This window comes from Mandrillus leucophaeus, unplaced genomic scaffold (assembly GCF_000951045.1).
Source record: "Mandrillus leucophaeus isolate KB7577 unplaced genomic scaffold, Mleu.le_1.0 Scaffold462, whole genome shotgun sequence".
NCBI classification, from domain to species: domain Eukaryota; kingdom Metazoa; phylum Chordata; class Mammalia; order Primates; family Cercopithecidae; genus Mandrillus; species Mandrillus leucophaeus.
In genome coordinates, this window is record NW_012104943.1 from 743,158 (window position 1) to 758,491 (window position 15,334).

The following is a 15,334-nucleotide window of genomic DNA, read 5'->3' on the forward strand; positions in this document are numbered from 1 at the left end:
ACAGAGCAAGACTCCATCTAAAAAAAAAAAAAAGGGCAAAAAAAAAAGGACACAGAGACAGACACACATGCAGTGAAAACACCATGTGAAGATTGACATTATGTCGCCACAAGCCAAGGAACATCCAGAAGCTGGGAGAGGCCTGGAACAGATCCTTCCCTAGCACTTTTAGAGGGTTTATGGCCCTGCCAACACCTCAATTGCAGACTTCTGACCTCCAGGTCCATGAGACAATACATTTCTGTTGTTTTAAACCACCCAGTGTATGGTACTTTGTTATGGCAGCCCTAGGAAAGGAGTACAATCACCCTGGGAGAATTTTCTTTGTCCCTAAATGCAATCTGTGACTGGGACATAAAGTAAACCCACAGTTCTTGTCATCTGTCTGAAAAAACTATTACTTATTTGTTTTACCGTGATCTAGATAGCAAACCATCATAAAAGGGAATTTTATGAAAACTCTTACAACCTCCATCTTGAGCCTCATTTTCCAGTATTCATATTATTGCTGGCAACAGCATACGGAGGCATCTGTGGCGGAACTGCTTGAATCACAGGGGTCCAGCCTCACTCTACCACTTGCTGATTAGAGGTTCTCATCCTCCTGTAAGCCCCCTGCCTTCACCATTCTGTGCCTCAGTTGCCTCGCCTGTGAAATAGGATCCTAATTAATGGGTAGTAATTATGAAGAATCCATGAGATAATACGAGAAAAGTTATAGAATGGTGCTTAGTACCAAGTCGGTGCCCAATAAATGTTAGTTACAGTTAGTTGCTAGTAACCCATCCTTTAACATGGATTATTAACCATAAATTGGTCTTGCTCTGATACCATTTGCCTTGATTAGTGCTTGATTGAAATTCTGTACATATATATAGAGAGAGAGAGAGACAGAGAGACAGAATCTCGCTCTGTCACCCAGACTAGAGTGCAGTGGCACCATTTAAGACAGTACTTTCTATTACACATAGAATACTTTTCCTTGATCTCCAGAAATAAATTTTACCCTTTTAAAAAATATAGATATGAAACAACCATTAGTCTAATCTATACAACAAATGAGAGCAGGCATTGGAGCATGTCCACGTTTGGTTGCAATGCTGTTTGTTACAGCTTTTGACAGAGAAAATGGGATGGAGATCAGGTTTGTTACTCTTGTCCTTACCAGAAAGTAGAATAACATGTTTTGTCCACTAGAGGTTGATACTTTTATGATGGAAATTGTAATTATGGATGGAAGCAAATCTCAGTCATCTAAAAGGTGACTTTGAATTATCTGCTGATTTAAAATAAACTTGAGTTAGTCAACAAAAAGTGGATATGAATAAAATAAAGATAAAACAATGAAATGTGTCCTTGCACCAAACAAAAAAAAAGGGGAACAGTTCTGTTACAGATATGGTTAACCATCCCTATTCCTCCCTCTTGACATTGTTAGGTAGAACTCTAGGTAGGTAAACAAAGTCGTGAAAATCACCTGCTAAGTCATACTTGCCACTTAATATTATTTTGAATGAATAAATGAAGTCTTTCATTGTGAATTAGAAACCTTAAATCAGAGGTTGGCAAATCTTACCCATAGAGTGCTACACTTGCAGTGATTCTGTGGGACATTTTCCAGAATGAGCTGGGCCTTGTGTGCATTATAAACTTGATAAGCTTCATCTCTATGTTTCATATTATTTCCAAATCTGTCTAGGTTACTTTACGGCTTCAAACTGCACTTTCTTTTTTTTTTTTTTTGAGACGGAGTCTCGCCCTGTCGCCCAGGCTGGAGTGCAGTGGCCGGATCTCAGCTCACTGCAAGCTCCGCCTCCTGGGTTTACACCATTCTCCTGCCTCAGCCTCCTGAGTAGCTGGGACTGTAGGCGCCCGCCACCTCGCCCAGCTAGTTTTTGTATTTTTTAGTAGAGACGGGGTTTCACCGTGTTAGCCAGGATGGTCTCGATCTCCTGACGTCGTGATCCACCTGTCTCGGCCTCCCAAAGTGCTGGGATTACAGGCTTGAGCCACCGCGCCCGGCCTCAAACTGCACTTTCATCATCTGAGTTGAATTGTATCTCCCCAAGAAAGATATAGTGGAGTCCTAACCCCCAGTTCCTCAGAATGTGACCTTATTTGAAGACAGGGTCTTTCCAGAGGTAATTGAGGTTAAGTGAGGTCATTACAGAGGTCCTAATCCTATATGACTCAGGTCTTTATAAAAAGGGCAAAATCTGGGCCAGGTACTGTGGCTCACGCCTGTAACCCAGCACTTTGGGAGGCCGAGGCAGGCAGATCACAAGGTCAGGCGATCGAGACCATCCTGGCTAACACGGTGAAACCCCGTCTCTACTAAAAATACAAAAAATTAGCCGGGCGTGGTGGCAAGCACCTATATCTCAGCTACTCGGGAGGCTGAGGCAGGAGAATGGTGTGAACCCAGGGGGTGGAGCTTGCGGTGAGCCGAGATCACACCACTGCACTCCAGCCTGGGCGACAGAGCAAGACTCCATCTCAAAAAAAAAAAAAGGGCAAAAAAAAAAGGACACAGAGACAGACACACATGCAGTGAAAACACCATGTGAAGATTGACATTATGTCGCCACAAGCCAAGGAACATCCAGAAGCTGGGAGAGGCCTGGAACAGATCCTTCCCTAGCACTTTTAGAGGGTTTATGGCCCTGCCAACACCTCAATTGCAGACTTCTGACCTCCAGGTCCATGAGACAATACATTTCTGTTGTTTTAAACCACCCAGTGTATGGTACTTTGTTATGGCAGCCCTAGGAAAGGAGTACAATCACCCTGGGAGAATTTTCTTTGTCCCTAAATGCAATCTGTGACTGGGACATAAAGTAAACCCACAGTTCTTGTCATCTGTCTGAAAAAACTATTACTTATTTGTTTTACCGTGATCTAGATAGCAAACCATCATAAAAGGGAATTTTATGAAAACTCTTACAACCTCCATCTTGAGCCTCATTTTCCAGTATTCATATTATTGCTGGCAACAGCATACGGAGGCATCTGTGGCGGAACTGCTTGAATCACAGGGGTCCAGCCTCACTCTACCACTTGCTGATTAGAGGTTCTCATCCTCCTGTAAGCCCCCTGCCTTCACCATTCTGTGCCTCAGTTGCCTCGCCTGTGAAATAGGATCCTAATTAATGGGTAGTAATTATGAAGAATCCATGAGATAATACGAGAAAAGTTATAGAATGGTGCTTAGTACCAAGTCGGTGCCCAATAAATGTTAGTTACAGTTAGTTGCTAGTAACCCATCCTTTAACATGGATTATTAACCATAAATTGGTCTTGCTCTGATACCATTTGCCTTGATTAGTGCTTGATTGAAATTCTGTACATATATATAGAGAGAGAGAGAGACAGAGAGACAGAATCTCGCTCTGTCACCCAGACTAGAGTGCAGTGGCACCATCTCAGCTCCTGCAACCTATGCCTCCCAGGTTCAAGCAATTCTCCTGCCTCGGCCTCCCAAGTAGCTGGGATTTCAGGCGCCAACCACCACATCCAGCTAATTTTTGTATTATTAGTAGAGATGGGGTTTCACCATGTTGTCCAGGGTCGTCTTGAACTCCTGACCTCAGGTGATCCACCTGCCTCGGCCTTGCAAAGTGCTGGGATTGTAGGCATGAGCCACCGCGCCTGGCCAAGATTCTGCATATTTTTAATAAGGTGTTCTGTGACTTCAGAAAGGTCATATTTCTGCTCTGGGTGGCACCTTTCAGACTTTTAAACTGATTTAGAATATTAAAGACATGAAAGAATGAAAGTTTTGGTGTCTATCAGATTTAGTCATTAACACAGTTTTTAGTTCTGTTTCAAGGATATTCTTGCTTGATAAAATTTAATACAGTAAAGTACATGGACTGGGAAAATGAACCCACTTCAGTATTACTAATAATGTCACTAAACAAGCTTTCAATTCTTTGTACTTTTAAAATGTGTAGTTCTAGCATGATTCAAAACTACTTGTCTTAGCGTCTCTGTCATGCTCCTGCAGCCTTCCCTGAATGCATTAGCTGGTCCCAGGGAGATGTGGGAATTGTCTGGCAAGGGTGAGAACAGACTTTGGTGTCAGACTGGAATCTAAAGACTTGGTCTGTATTAGAAGAAGCTGCCAGGGCCCGATCTTGCACCAGTAAGAAAATAATGGGCAACAGATCACTAGCATTATTTTTTTCAACAGCACTTTTGGTGGGTACAGGATGAACAAGTGTTCCTTCAAGCGGTAATGAATGATGGAATTCATATGTAAGTAATCTGAGCGCCCATGGCGCTTTCCAATTCATTACCTTCACTGGAAATTTTCATGGAGGGTTATTTACATACACTGTTGGAAAAAGCTTTAATAAAGAGATAAGGGACCTGGGTAGTATGAATAATTGGCTCAAGTTTTTTGTTTCATTTTGCTTTCAGAACCACTGGAAGCTACTTGTTCAATAAAGACATTTTCAGCTTTGAACATGAATGCTTTGAAGAACACAGGATTTTAGAAAATGTTACTAGCAAGAGAAAATGTCACTAAATTTGAAAGATTTAACTTTTCAGTATTATTCACTTCCACAGGAACATACAAGTTATGCAATTCATCATCGCCTGAGTCTTGTTTAATATTTTCTTAGGATAAAGGCCTTCAGATTGGACAGTATGTTCTTGTTTGTGATTGCGACTCAGATTCCAGATAGTGTCTACTTTAACATATTTCAAGGATAAAAAACACCAAAAGCTTGACTAGGATAACTCCTTTTGTACAGTGGGAACATGCATGCTTTTGATTATGTCTGTCATCATTTCCTAACAAGATATTTCCGTTACTTAAAGCTTCAGTGGAAAATAACTTATGAGAAAGTATACAGTTATGAAGTTTTGAAGGTCAGCTGTGTTTTCAGTTATTTCTTAGGAAAAATGTTTATTATTAGGTTAAGAAAAATACCATTTTATAGTCATAAGTGACCACCAGTCGAGACTGCAAGGTTATATTGCTAATTCTTAGAGGGAAAATGAGTGGAAGTCACCCTCAAAAGAGAGTAAGGCCCTCTGAAACAAACACCACCACTGTTTTCTCGGGTTTGAGCCAATCAGGTATTTATGACCTATGTTTTGAGGGTGTTGGATCAAAACAGGGACATATTCTAAAAGCTTAAACCCCATTGGGAAGAGGAGACAAAATCAAATGTAAAGTGACACATAGAAGAAGAGTATCTATGGTGTGGTTCATGGTTATACATGCACATGAGGGGTAAAGCCAGTGACCCAGGCAGTCAAAGGAGGAGCACCCCGGGGCTGCTGTCAAGAAGCAGGGTATGCACTAGGCCAATTTGAGGGATAGGGTCAATTTGGAATGAGAGAGAAAAGGGCTTAGTTCACTCCCGGCTTAGACACTCAAAGTGCTGTTCTTACCAGAGGGCCCAGATGTGGTTTTCATACGTTTGAAGGGAGACATCCGCTCCATTACGCTGTGTCCATCTGAGTGGGAAGGCTGAGACTGTAGTTTTCATAGTGAGCCTTTAGTCAGTCAAACCTAGAGAACCCGGCGAAGTTTATGGCCCAGTATTTAGTGAGCTGTTTTGCTTTAGTCAGTGAGGTTGAAGGATGAAGTCACAGTGATTGAGCACAATCCTGACATGCGTGTGTGTTTCAGCTGGTGCAGATATTCACAGGTGCACAAAACCAGTCCGTGAGATGATACGTGTTAATGGCTGTAGAAAAGTGGAAAGGAGCATGAAAATGCACTTCTCTTGTAAAAGTTAAAATGGCAATTGTCCAGTAACTTCAGGATTACATTTGTCATGGGGCAAGGGATGTGTGATGAAGACAGAAGACCAGTCTGAAATGGCTCCAGTTCTGCTGGCATGTACGTGTGTTCTGGGTGGTAGCTGACAAGCCAGAAATGGCATACATCAAGTTTGTGCTTTCCCTCGGTTGTGCTACAATCATTAATTTTGTCAAAATAGCAGAAAATATAATCAGACGTACTAATCCTAGGAAAGTGAGGGAAAAAAACATTCTTTGCCACTCGCTGCCTCCATGCTTTATCCTCTAACATGTTCTGCCTTTGGGCTGTATGTGTGGGATAATCTTGGATGAATGTTTTCCTGCTATATAAGATTCTCTGAAGTCCTGGTAACTTTCCATGATTTTTTTTTTTCCTTTATGGACTATTATGTGATGTGACATTGGTCACATCATGTAGACAAATAGAATGATGTGAAAAATACCAGGATTATGTATCCTGAACCCAGATGGAATCCAGTAAAGTTCTTCCTTAATAATATATGACTATTGTTCTTGTTTTAACCTATATGCATATTAACCCTTGTATTAGCCTCCCAGGGCTGCTGTGACAAATTAACACAACCTGGGTGGATTTTTTAAAAAAACATTTACTCTCACAGTTCTCAAATCAAAAGGACCACATGCCCTCTGAAGGCTGTAGTGCCTCACCTCTTCCAACTTCTGGTGTCTCCTGGCATTCCTTGGCTTGTGGCAGCATCATTCCATCCCTGCCTCCATCTTCACATGGCCTTTCCCCTGTGTCTCTGTGTCCTTTTCTGTCTCATACAAGGACTTTGTCATTGGAGTTAGGGTACACCCTAATCCAGTATGATCTCATCTTGATCCTTTCATTACATCTACAAAGCCCTATTTCCAAATAAGGTCACATTCTGTGGTTCCAGGTGGACATGGATTTGGGGTGACACTATTCAAGTCACTACAATCCTATTTTGAAGCTGGAATAGAATCAAAAAGGTTTCTGATTCATATTAAAACAAATTATCTTGCCAAAATGCCCTACAAAAATGTATGGTGACATTGAGTCCTACAGCTGTTTCCAGTAAAAACAACCAAACCCTCCATGACAAGGCAGCTGTTCGGTGGCATCTGAAGTGTGATGTCCATACTGCTCTGCTTTGGTCAGATGGTTTTCCATCTGGCTGACTTGAGCCCTCACTTCTTTTGACAGCAAGGAAAACTGCCAGTGATTGGGAGTCCTTTTTTTTCATTGGAAGGAAGGAAGGAAGCAATAAATAGAAAACAGAATGAGTGGATGCCTTCAAACTCTGATACTCCATTCTGAGGTTTACTTGGTCCCCTAAGTAAGTACACGCTAAAGTACTTTCACATGCTGGCTGTGACCATCAGTGCACAGCCTGTCTGCGGGTATTTGGTTTTAAACTGACTGGTTTTCAACTTATAGCCTAGCCTTAGAGCTTTTTAAAAAATTGTGTGAGTAAGTAGAGGCAAAGCAACTCGAATGTAAGAGAACAGGGTCCGACCCCAACTCATTGGTGCCCCTCCCCTCTAGCCCCTGTGCCTGGGAGGCTCTGAGGAACCCACAGTGAAGGGAGTTCTGCCCAGCACCTTGTGAGATTTGAGCATCTGTTTCTCAGTCCCCAGGCTGTCATCATTGTTCTTTAACAACATCTGGAAGGAAAAGAGCTGTTTACAAAAAATCATGCATGGTCTTTGAGCATTCATTCCACAGTCACTTCCTGAGCACCTGCTTTGTGTCAGGCATTGTGTCCTCCCAGGGCTGGGGGTACAGCTGTGAGCAAAGGTGACAGTGCCCTTCCACCATAAATGACCCCCCACAGGGTAGGTCACGGGTGACAGGCTTCTTGCCCTTTAGTTCAGTGTTTTAGGGCCACTGTTCACTGTGCAGAAAACCATTAAACCTCCAAATCTCTTGAGAGGCAAGGAGGGGATAAGGGTTGGGTCTTAAATTTTCATGAGGGGCTGGGCACGGTGGCTTCACGCCTGTAATTCAGCACTTTGGTAGGCCAAGGCAGGTGGATCCCTTGAGTTCAGGAGTTCAAGACCAGTTTGGGCAACATGGCAAAACCCCAACTCTAAAAATTATATATATATAAATTATCCAGGTATGGTGGCATGCGCCTGTAGTCCCAGCTACTCAGGAAGCCAAGGTGGGAGGATCGCTTGAGCCCAGGAGGCGGAGGTTGCAGTGACCCAAGATTGCACCACTGCACTCCAGCCTGAGTGACAGAGCAAGGCCCTTTCTGAAAAAAAAAAAAAAAAAAAATCATGAGGAAGCCCGAATGGGAATGAAAAACAAATCAAGAATCAAAAGCAGAGGGCTGTGTCTTTTATTCTGGCACCGTGTGAACTTTATTAAGAACTAAAATCATGTGATGGTAACCCATGGGCACACGCTGAGTACAAACTTGGAAAATTGTACCAGCATCATTAACTCAACTGGGGTTGCTTTGTGTTAACATTGTGTATCATTCACAGATGTCAACAATAAGAGAACACATCTCTCTATATAAAATTGTTACAAACATTTTAAATTATAAGGAAAAGAAAAAAAAAATGCAAAAGTACAAAGACTAAACTCACAACATCCTACCAGCAGAGAACACTTAGGATAGCTGAGATCCCAGTGTTTGTTCAAACTTCTACACTCAAAGACTCAGATTTACGCAGGAAGTTGAACATCTCTTGTGTCACCAGATCTGTCAGTGAAGCTGATGATAGTCTTGGGACACATTTGAGAGTAACGTGACAGTGGTCTGGGAACTCTCACTGTTGGCTCTGCCCTCTGGATGCAGAGACTCCAAGGCAGTCAGCAACGCCACCTGTGGGATCGTCTCCTCCAGATAGACAAAAAAAAAAAAAAAAAAAAGCCAAAGGATTGGTAATGGGTACAAGGCTGCTCATAGATGGCAGAGGGACTGTGTTGTGCTAATGGGGAAATGCCAAGCCTTCAGAAAAGTAGCCCTTGAATGAGAGATTCTTCAACTAAATTCTACCTTTCCTGGAAAGCCTTGGCAGTGCCATCAGCCCACCCCCTGCCTACTCAAGGTTTGTAGGAAGAGGCAAGTGGGAAAGGCCTGTATGAACTTAGTGACTGAATATATCTCACCGGTCTGTACTGCCCATACCAAGACCCTGTGTCCTAGGTCACCCCCGCTCTTCCTTCTAAAAGCACAAAGCTAAGCTTTCCTTCAGAGTTAGGTTCAATCATCCCAGGACAGAGGCAGGAGAAAAACAGAGATGCCCCCAGGGAGAAGCTAGTCCCCAGTGGGGCTGTCACCCTGACCTGAGTGCCAGGAACACACACAACTCTTGTGGAAATAAGAACTGTCATGGCAGTTGTCGAGTGCTTTCTTTAACCTACTGTTTGGCTCATCCACTCCCACACCACTCCAACACAACTCAGTTTAGGGGGCATAGAATTTAAACACCTATGAGAACTGAACAGCTTATATGCTGATGTTTCAAACTTGGCAGAAAGACCAAAAATTAGAAACAAATGCTTGGTGGCCTCCATTCATTTGAATATTAGGCCAATATTTTGGTTTCATTCTGTATTGCCCAGTGAGTCAATCATATATTTTTTCCATGGGTGAGGTAGCAGTTATGCAGCTTTTATTGTGTTTGATAGTCATTGGGCTTATTCATATAAGCCGTTAGGTAAAAATAAACTGCGGATGTTCCAAGACAGCAGTGGCCTCATACATTTTTAATAATGTTTCCAAGTTTGTAAAACTCCTTTTCTCCAATGCCATGATGATGCTTATAAAGAGCAGGATTTATGCGAGCGACTATGCATGGCCTTATAAATACCTTCCCATTCACACTTGATTAGCTCACTACCGTGTTCTATTCCATGTATTAGTGCAGGGAGGACCAACAATGGAAGAATGAGTTATATGATTGTTTTATTTCCCTACAACCATCTTCACTCCTTATCTCATGACATTTCTCTTGGTAGCCATAGTAGCCATGAATGTGTGTTCTCTGCTATCAGCTTCTCTCTTGACAGAGTCGCTTACAAGAACTATGGAAATTGGCTAAATTTTACCTTATGCAGCATTGTCTTACTGATATTTTTATGTTGTTGCAGTTTACATAAGAATAAAAGTTATGATATTGGGAGTTGCCATAGTAAAAAAACAGAGGGAAGAGTAAATTGAGTAGCTATTTCTTGCTTTACAAGAATCCATTTAAATTAATAGGATTAAAAGTATGTAATGATACCACTTGCAGTTTAACCTAGGCCAACCTGTGAAGTGGAAAGTCAAACCCCGTAGTGAGAAAATCAATACACTATTGCAGATTTTTTGATATAGCAGGAAGATTAGAAGTCAGAGGGCTTAATTCCATTTGTAGAATTGCCCTTTCTTCACCCTTTTTCCTTCAGCAAGTGTGGACTCATTTAACCTTTCCTTGCTTGGTATGATTTGCGTTTTGAATCTGTGGAAGGATCATCAATCATCCATCATCCATCATCGCTGCATACTGTAGTTGCTATTGCTAGCACTTGTTCTTTTCCAGGTTACCTAAAATCAATACCTCTTCCAGAAGAGTGATTTTTTTCCCCTACACCACCTCATTCATGGTGGTAAGCAGTGCTTGCAACACTGGACCGTCCAGGAAGCTTTTCGTTTCCGTGCTGGCCTGGAGCAGTGTTTGAAACCAAGCAAGCTCTATCAGCCAGTCCTAGCTGGGCAGGTGGTGAGTGGGCCGTGCAGATGAAAAGAGAGAGCCCCCGGTGGTTTCATTTCTCTCCTGTATTTTCAGGGCTTGTTGCAGAGGTTTGGTAGTTTGGAGTGACGAGTTTCCTTGTGGCTCTTTACCATTTCTTTTTTGTTTTTTTGGTTTTTTGTTTTTTTGACACAGAGTCTGGCTTTGTTGCCCAGGTTGGAGTACAGTGGTACACTGCAACCTCTACCTCCTGGGCTCAAGCCATCCTCCCACCTCAGCCTCGCAAGTAGGTGGGACTACAGGCACTCAACTCTTTGCCATTTCTCTCAGTGTATAATAACCCCTTGGTAGATGAATGGTGAGCTTCGGAACTAAGTAGATGATAATAATCTGCAGGTCTTGCCTCAGAATCTGGTAAGCATCTCATCTGGAACAACTGGGCCTGGTTTCACAGTTGGAAAGGGAAAGATGAGGGACCTTAGGGGGCTGCAGACAGCATGGTCAGCAGCACTCACCAGGCTCCTTCTGCAGTGCACACACATGTGTTTATGTTCACGTTCACATTCATGTTTGTTCTCAGGGCGGCAGCAGCAGCTGGATGCAGAGCGCCTGAACAGCTACGTAAACGCTGACCACGACCTGTACTGCAACACCCGCCGGTCGATAGAAGCCCCAACTGAGAGGCCTGGTGAGCGGCGCCAGGCCGAGATGAAGCGTTTGTACGGGGACAGCGCTGCCAAGATCCAGGCCATGGAAGCTGCGGTGCAGCTGAGCTTTGACAAGCACTGTGACCGAAAGCAACCCAAGTACTGGCCGGTCATCCCCCTGAAGTTCTGAGCTCGGGGCACAGGGCACCCAGCCTCTCCCTCTTCCTTTTGGGTGCGTGCTCTTCATCTCTCCTTCTGTACATTTCTTAGGGAAAGGGGACTGTGTACTGGGGCACAGGCATGTTCACCACAGTCCCAGTGGACCTGTCACGGGGTGGATATACTATGCCAGCCGCTTGGAGGTCTGCAGCACATGTTCTGTTGCCAACATGATAAATTTTCTCCTGACATAAAAAAATTTTGTATATACTATACTGGTTTTTTATGTTGTTGGTAACAGTTCAGTTCATTAAAGTTCTTGCCTAGAGATACTGCCTGGTGTTTTGCTTTTTTATCTTTTCTTGTCTTTAATCTGTCTGAACTATACAAATGCCTTTAAAAAACCAGATATGCTCTCTGACTCTAGCTCCATTAGCCCCCACTAAAACTGAGCCAAGTGTGTAGTGAGACAAATACCACTTCCTCTAGTGGAGAGGGATGTATGTTCTATAAAGGGCCAGAGAGTGAATAGCTTTGGCATTGCAGGCCACGTGGTCAGTGTTGTGACTACTCAACTCTCCCTTTGTAGTGTGAAAGCAGCTGTAGACAGTAAGTAAACAAATGGGTGTAGCTGTGTTCTAATAAAACTTTATAAAAACAGGTGGCCGGGTGCATTGGTTCATGCCTGTAATCCCAGCACTTTGGGAGGCCGAGGTGGGCAGATCACGAGGTCAGGAGATTGAGACCATCCTGGCCAACATGGTGAAACCCCGTCGCTACTAAAATACAAAAAATTAGCCGGGCATGGTGGTGTGTGCCTGTAATCCCAGCTACTTGGGAGGCTGAGGCAGAGGAATTGCTTGAACCCGGGAGGCGGAGGTTGCACTGAGCTGAGATCGTGCCACTGCACTTCAGCCGAGAGACAGAGCAAGACCGTCTCAAAATAAAAACAGGCTGCAGGCCAGATTTGGTCTACAGATGGTAGTTTGCCAGCTGCAGCTCTTGTGGAATGAAAATCATCTGCCTGACATTTTTATTCTTGTTATCTCATTATCTCTACAGAGCTTAGATGTCATACAGAATTGAGAGCAAAGAACAATAATTCCGGCCAGGCGCGGTGGCTCATGCCTGTAGTCCCAGCACTTTGGGAGGCCGAGGTGGGCAGATCACGAGGTCAGGAGATTGACACCATCCTGGCTAACATGGTGAAACCCCCATCTCTACTAAAAATACAAAAAATTAGCCGGGCATGGTGGCGGGCGCCTGTAGTCCCAGCTATTCGGGAGGCTGAGGCAGGAGAATGGCATGAACCCAGGAGGCGGAGCTTGCAATGAGCCGAGATCGTGCCACTGCAGTCCGGCCTGGGCGAAAGAGTGAAAACCAGCAAGCAATAATTCCCAAATCTGGTCACTTCTGCAGTCACCTCTGTTGTAGAAAATGCACAGTTGAATTCTTACTATATACAGCAAATATTGATTTGATAAAGGAATACATTTCTGAAAATGAAATCTAAAAGCTGATGGAGCAGGTCATTTATAAAAGCCAGCTGCCTTTTAAATAAGTTATTCCAGTACATTGCCAGGGTGAGCCCATGTCGACCTGAGAAGATTAGCACATCCATCAAAGGGTGGTGAAAAGATTCAGTATTGACATGTTTCTCTCTAAGAACAGTTCTTAGTTGGCTTCACATTCAGCCCCTGCCCTGAGACATTCTTTTCATCAGCCCTGGGTGCTTATTTTTCTAAGCTCTCATTTTATTACAGGAGTCATAATTTGTGTGTAGGTGTTGCAGACAAAAATGATAATTAACTTTCCATTGAGGTGACACATAACTAAAATTTCAAATCTTTAGTATTTCTCCCTTTCATTTTAAATTCATATGCCTAACTATAAAATAACTGTGACCGAGATACAAGTACAAACCAAAGTCTGGAATTGCAGCAGGTGCTTAGGCATTTGAAAGTGAAATGTTTCTCTTCACAAAGAACTCTTATACCCTCCCCTAAAGAAATCACCAGGCCGGTCTCACCCCTACTGGCTTTGTGACCTAAGGCTTCACCTCTCAGTGCTTCTGGTTCCTTCTTTATCCTTGAAATGAGTGTTAATAACTCTCTCGTGGGGTCATTGTGAGGACCACATTGAGTAGTGCCTATAAAACAGTGCTGGCTACACGGTAAATAATAAATGTTGACATGTTTATTCCCTGTCTTCAAAAATCGCTGAAAAGTGCCAGTGGGAGTCTTGAGTATAAAATTTCCAAATACAGAGAAATGTTTTCCTGTCAGCTCTACAAATGGATGCGCTGGTTTCTGGACACCTCATGCCAGCCCATCCTTCCTCCTGCATGTCTCAGATAATTTGTGATACAAGGCACACATGACTCATTTGTTCGTTTATCCAGCAAATATTTTAATTTCTTCCATTACAGTTAGTTAAACCACAGTCTCTTCCCTCAGGATTTTTTCTTGCTCCCTTTTTTTCTTCTAAATCCTACTTTTGCTTCTGTCTGTTGGTGACAGTCTGACGGCTATTCTCCCTGTGTCCCTGTGTATGTGAGAGTAGCTGGGCATGCAGAGCTAATTAAATGTCTCTAGCTCAGGCTGGGGGTGGTGGCTCACACCTGTATCCCAGCACTTTAGGAGGCCGAGGTGGGCAGATCGCCTGAAGTCAAGAGCTCGAGACCAGCCTGGCCAACATGGTGAAACCCTGTCTCTGCTAAAAATACAAAAATTAGCCAGGTGTGGTGGTGCACCCCTATAGTCCCAGCTACTCGGGAGGCTGAGGCAGGAGAATTGCTTGAACCCGGGAGGTGGAGGTTGCAGTGAGCTGAGACGGTGCCACTGCACTCCAGCCTGGATGACAGAGTGAAAAAAGAAAAAAAAAAGTGTCTCTAGCTCTTTGACCAGTCACAGAAGAATCTGTGGATATCTTCTCTGATAGGATCACATGGCCTTTTAACAAGGCCACCTTTGCCACCGAGGGAAACATGTGTTGGAGGCACCAATGTCTGATGGGAAAAACAAACTTCTCTTTCTCTACTCTCACACTCAACACAACAGAGAGCACTTCTGACACCAGATGTCAGGGGGCTTTTCCCCACACATCAAGCAATTTCTCCAGGGGCCACCAACTGGGTGTCCTATAATTCATTTCTGACGCTATCTATCTGGAGGTAGCATCAGATCCCACAAGTTAAAGGCCCAGTCCCACAGGATTGCCCCCAACTTCAGATGCCAATCACAAGTAGTAGGTTGTCACCTATACTTCTGACCGAACAGCTATCAAGGGTTCCCACGACCTCCTCTTTGGGTTCGATTAACTTCCTAGGAAGGCTCACAGAACTCAGGCTCGCACTTCTTGTGTTTACCTGCTTACTAAAGGATAGTACAAAAGATACAGATGAACAGTGAAGAGATGCATTGGGCAAGGTATTTGGAAAGGGGTGTAGAGCTTCTATGTCTCTCTGAGCACACAGCCCTTCAGGAACCTCCACATGTTCAGCAATCCAGAGGCTCTCCAAACCCAGTTCTGGGGTTTTTATGAAGGCTTCATTACATACTCATGATTGATTAAATCATTGGCCATTGGTGACCAACTCAACCATCAGCCCATCTCCCTTCCCTGGAGGTTAGGGGGTGGGCCTGAAAATTCCAACCTTCTAATCATGTGGTTGGTTCCCCTGGCAGCTGGCCCCCAACCCAAAGCTGTCCAAGAGCCCACCAAGAGTCACCTCATTAGAACAAGAGACTGCCGTCACCCAGGAAATTCCAAAGCATTTAGGAGCTGTGTGTCAGGAACTAGGGTCGAAGACCAAATATTACAACAAAAGACTTTCCTAGTGCCTCTGTCTACAAGAGTTTCAGGGGCTCTATGTCAGAGACCAAATATATATATTTTTTATTATCTCACAATATCACACAATGGGGGCAGGCAGACCACCTACAAGCCTATTGCAGAAAAGATGTTCAACCTCACTGGTAACCAGAGAACCACTAATTACAATAAGAGTGATTTTCCATACCCTTCAGATAGGCAAATGTCTAAAAAGAATAAAAATGCTGGCCAGTCATGGT

The 15,334-nt window shown here is 43.6% G+C and overlaps 1 protein-coding gene across 6 annotated transcripts in view; it reads left to right on the forward strand.

The window, feature by feature from the left end:
* The window catches only part of GEMIN8 (gem (nuclear organelle) associated protein 8), a 24,132-nt gene extending 10,672 nt beyond the window's left edge, over window positions 1–13,460 (forward strand). For 3 of the 6 annotated variants that reach the window (XM_011994814.1, XM_011994811.1, XM_011994812.1), the window contains one exon: window positions 11,036–13,460. In XM_011994814.1, the coding sequence (XP_011850204.1) occupies window positions 11,036–11,292 (257 nt within the window). In that variant the 3' untranslated portion in view covers window positions 11,293–13,460. The remainder of the gene's footprint in view (window positions 1–11,035) is intronic. The other 3 variants (XM_011994815.1, XM_011994817.1, XM_011994813.1) reach the window with 2 other exon arrangements.
* The last annotated feature ends 1,874 nt before the right edge of the window (window positions 13,461–15,334 follow it).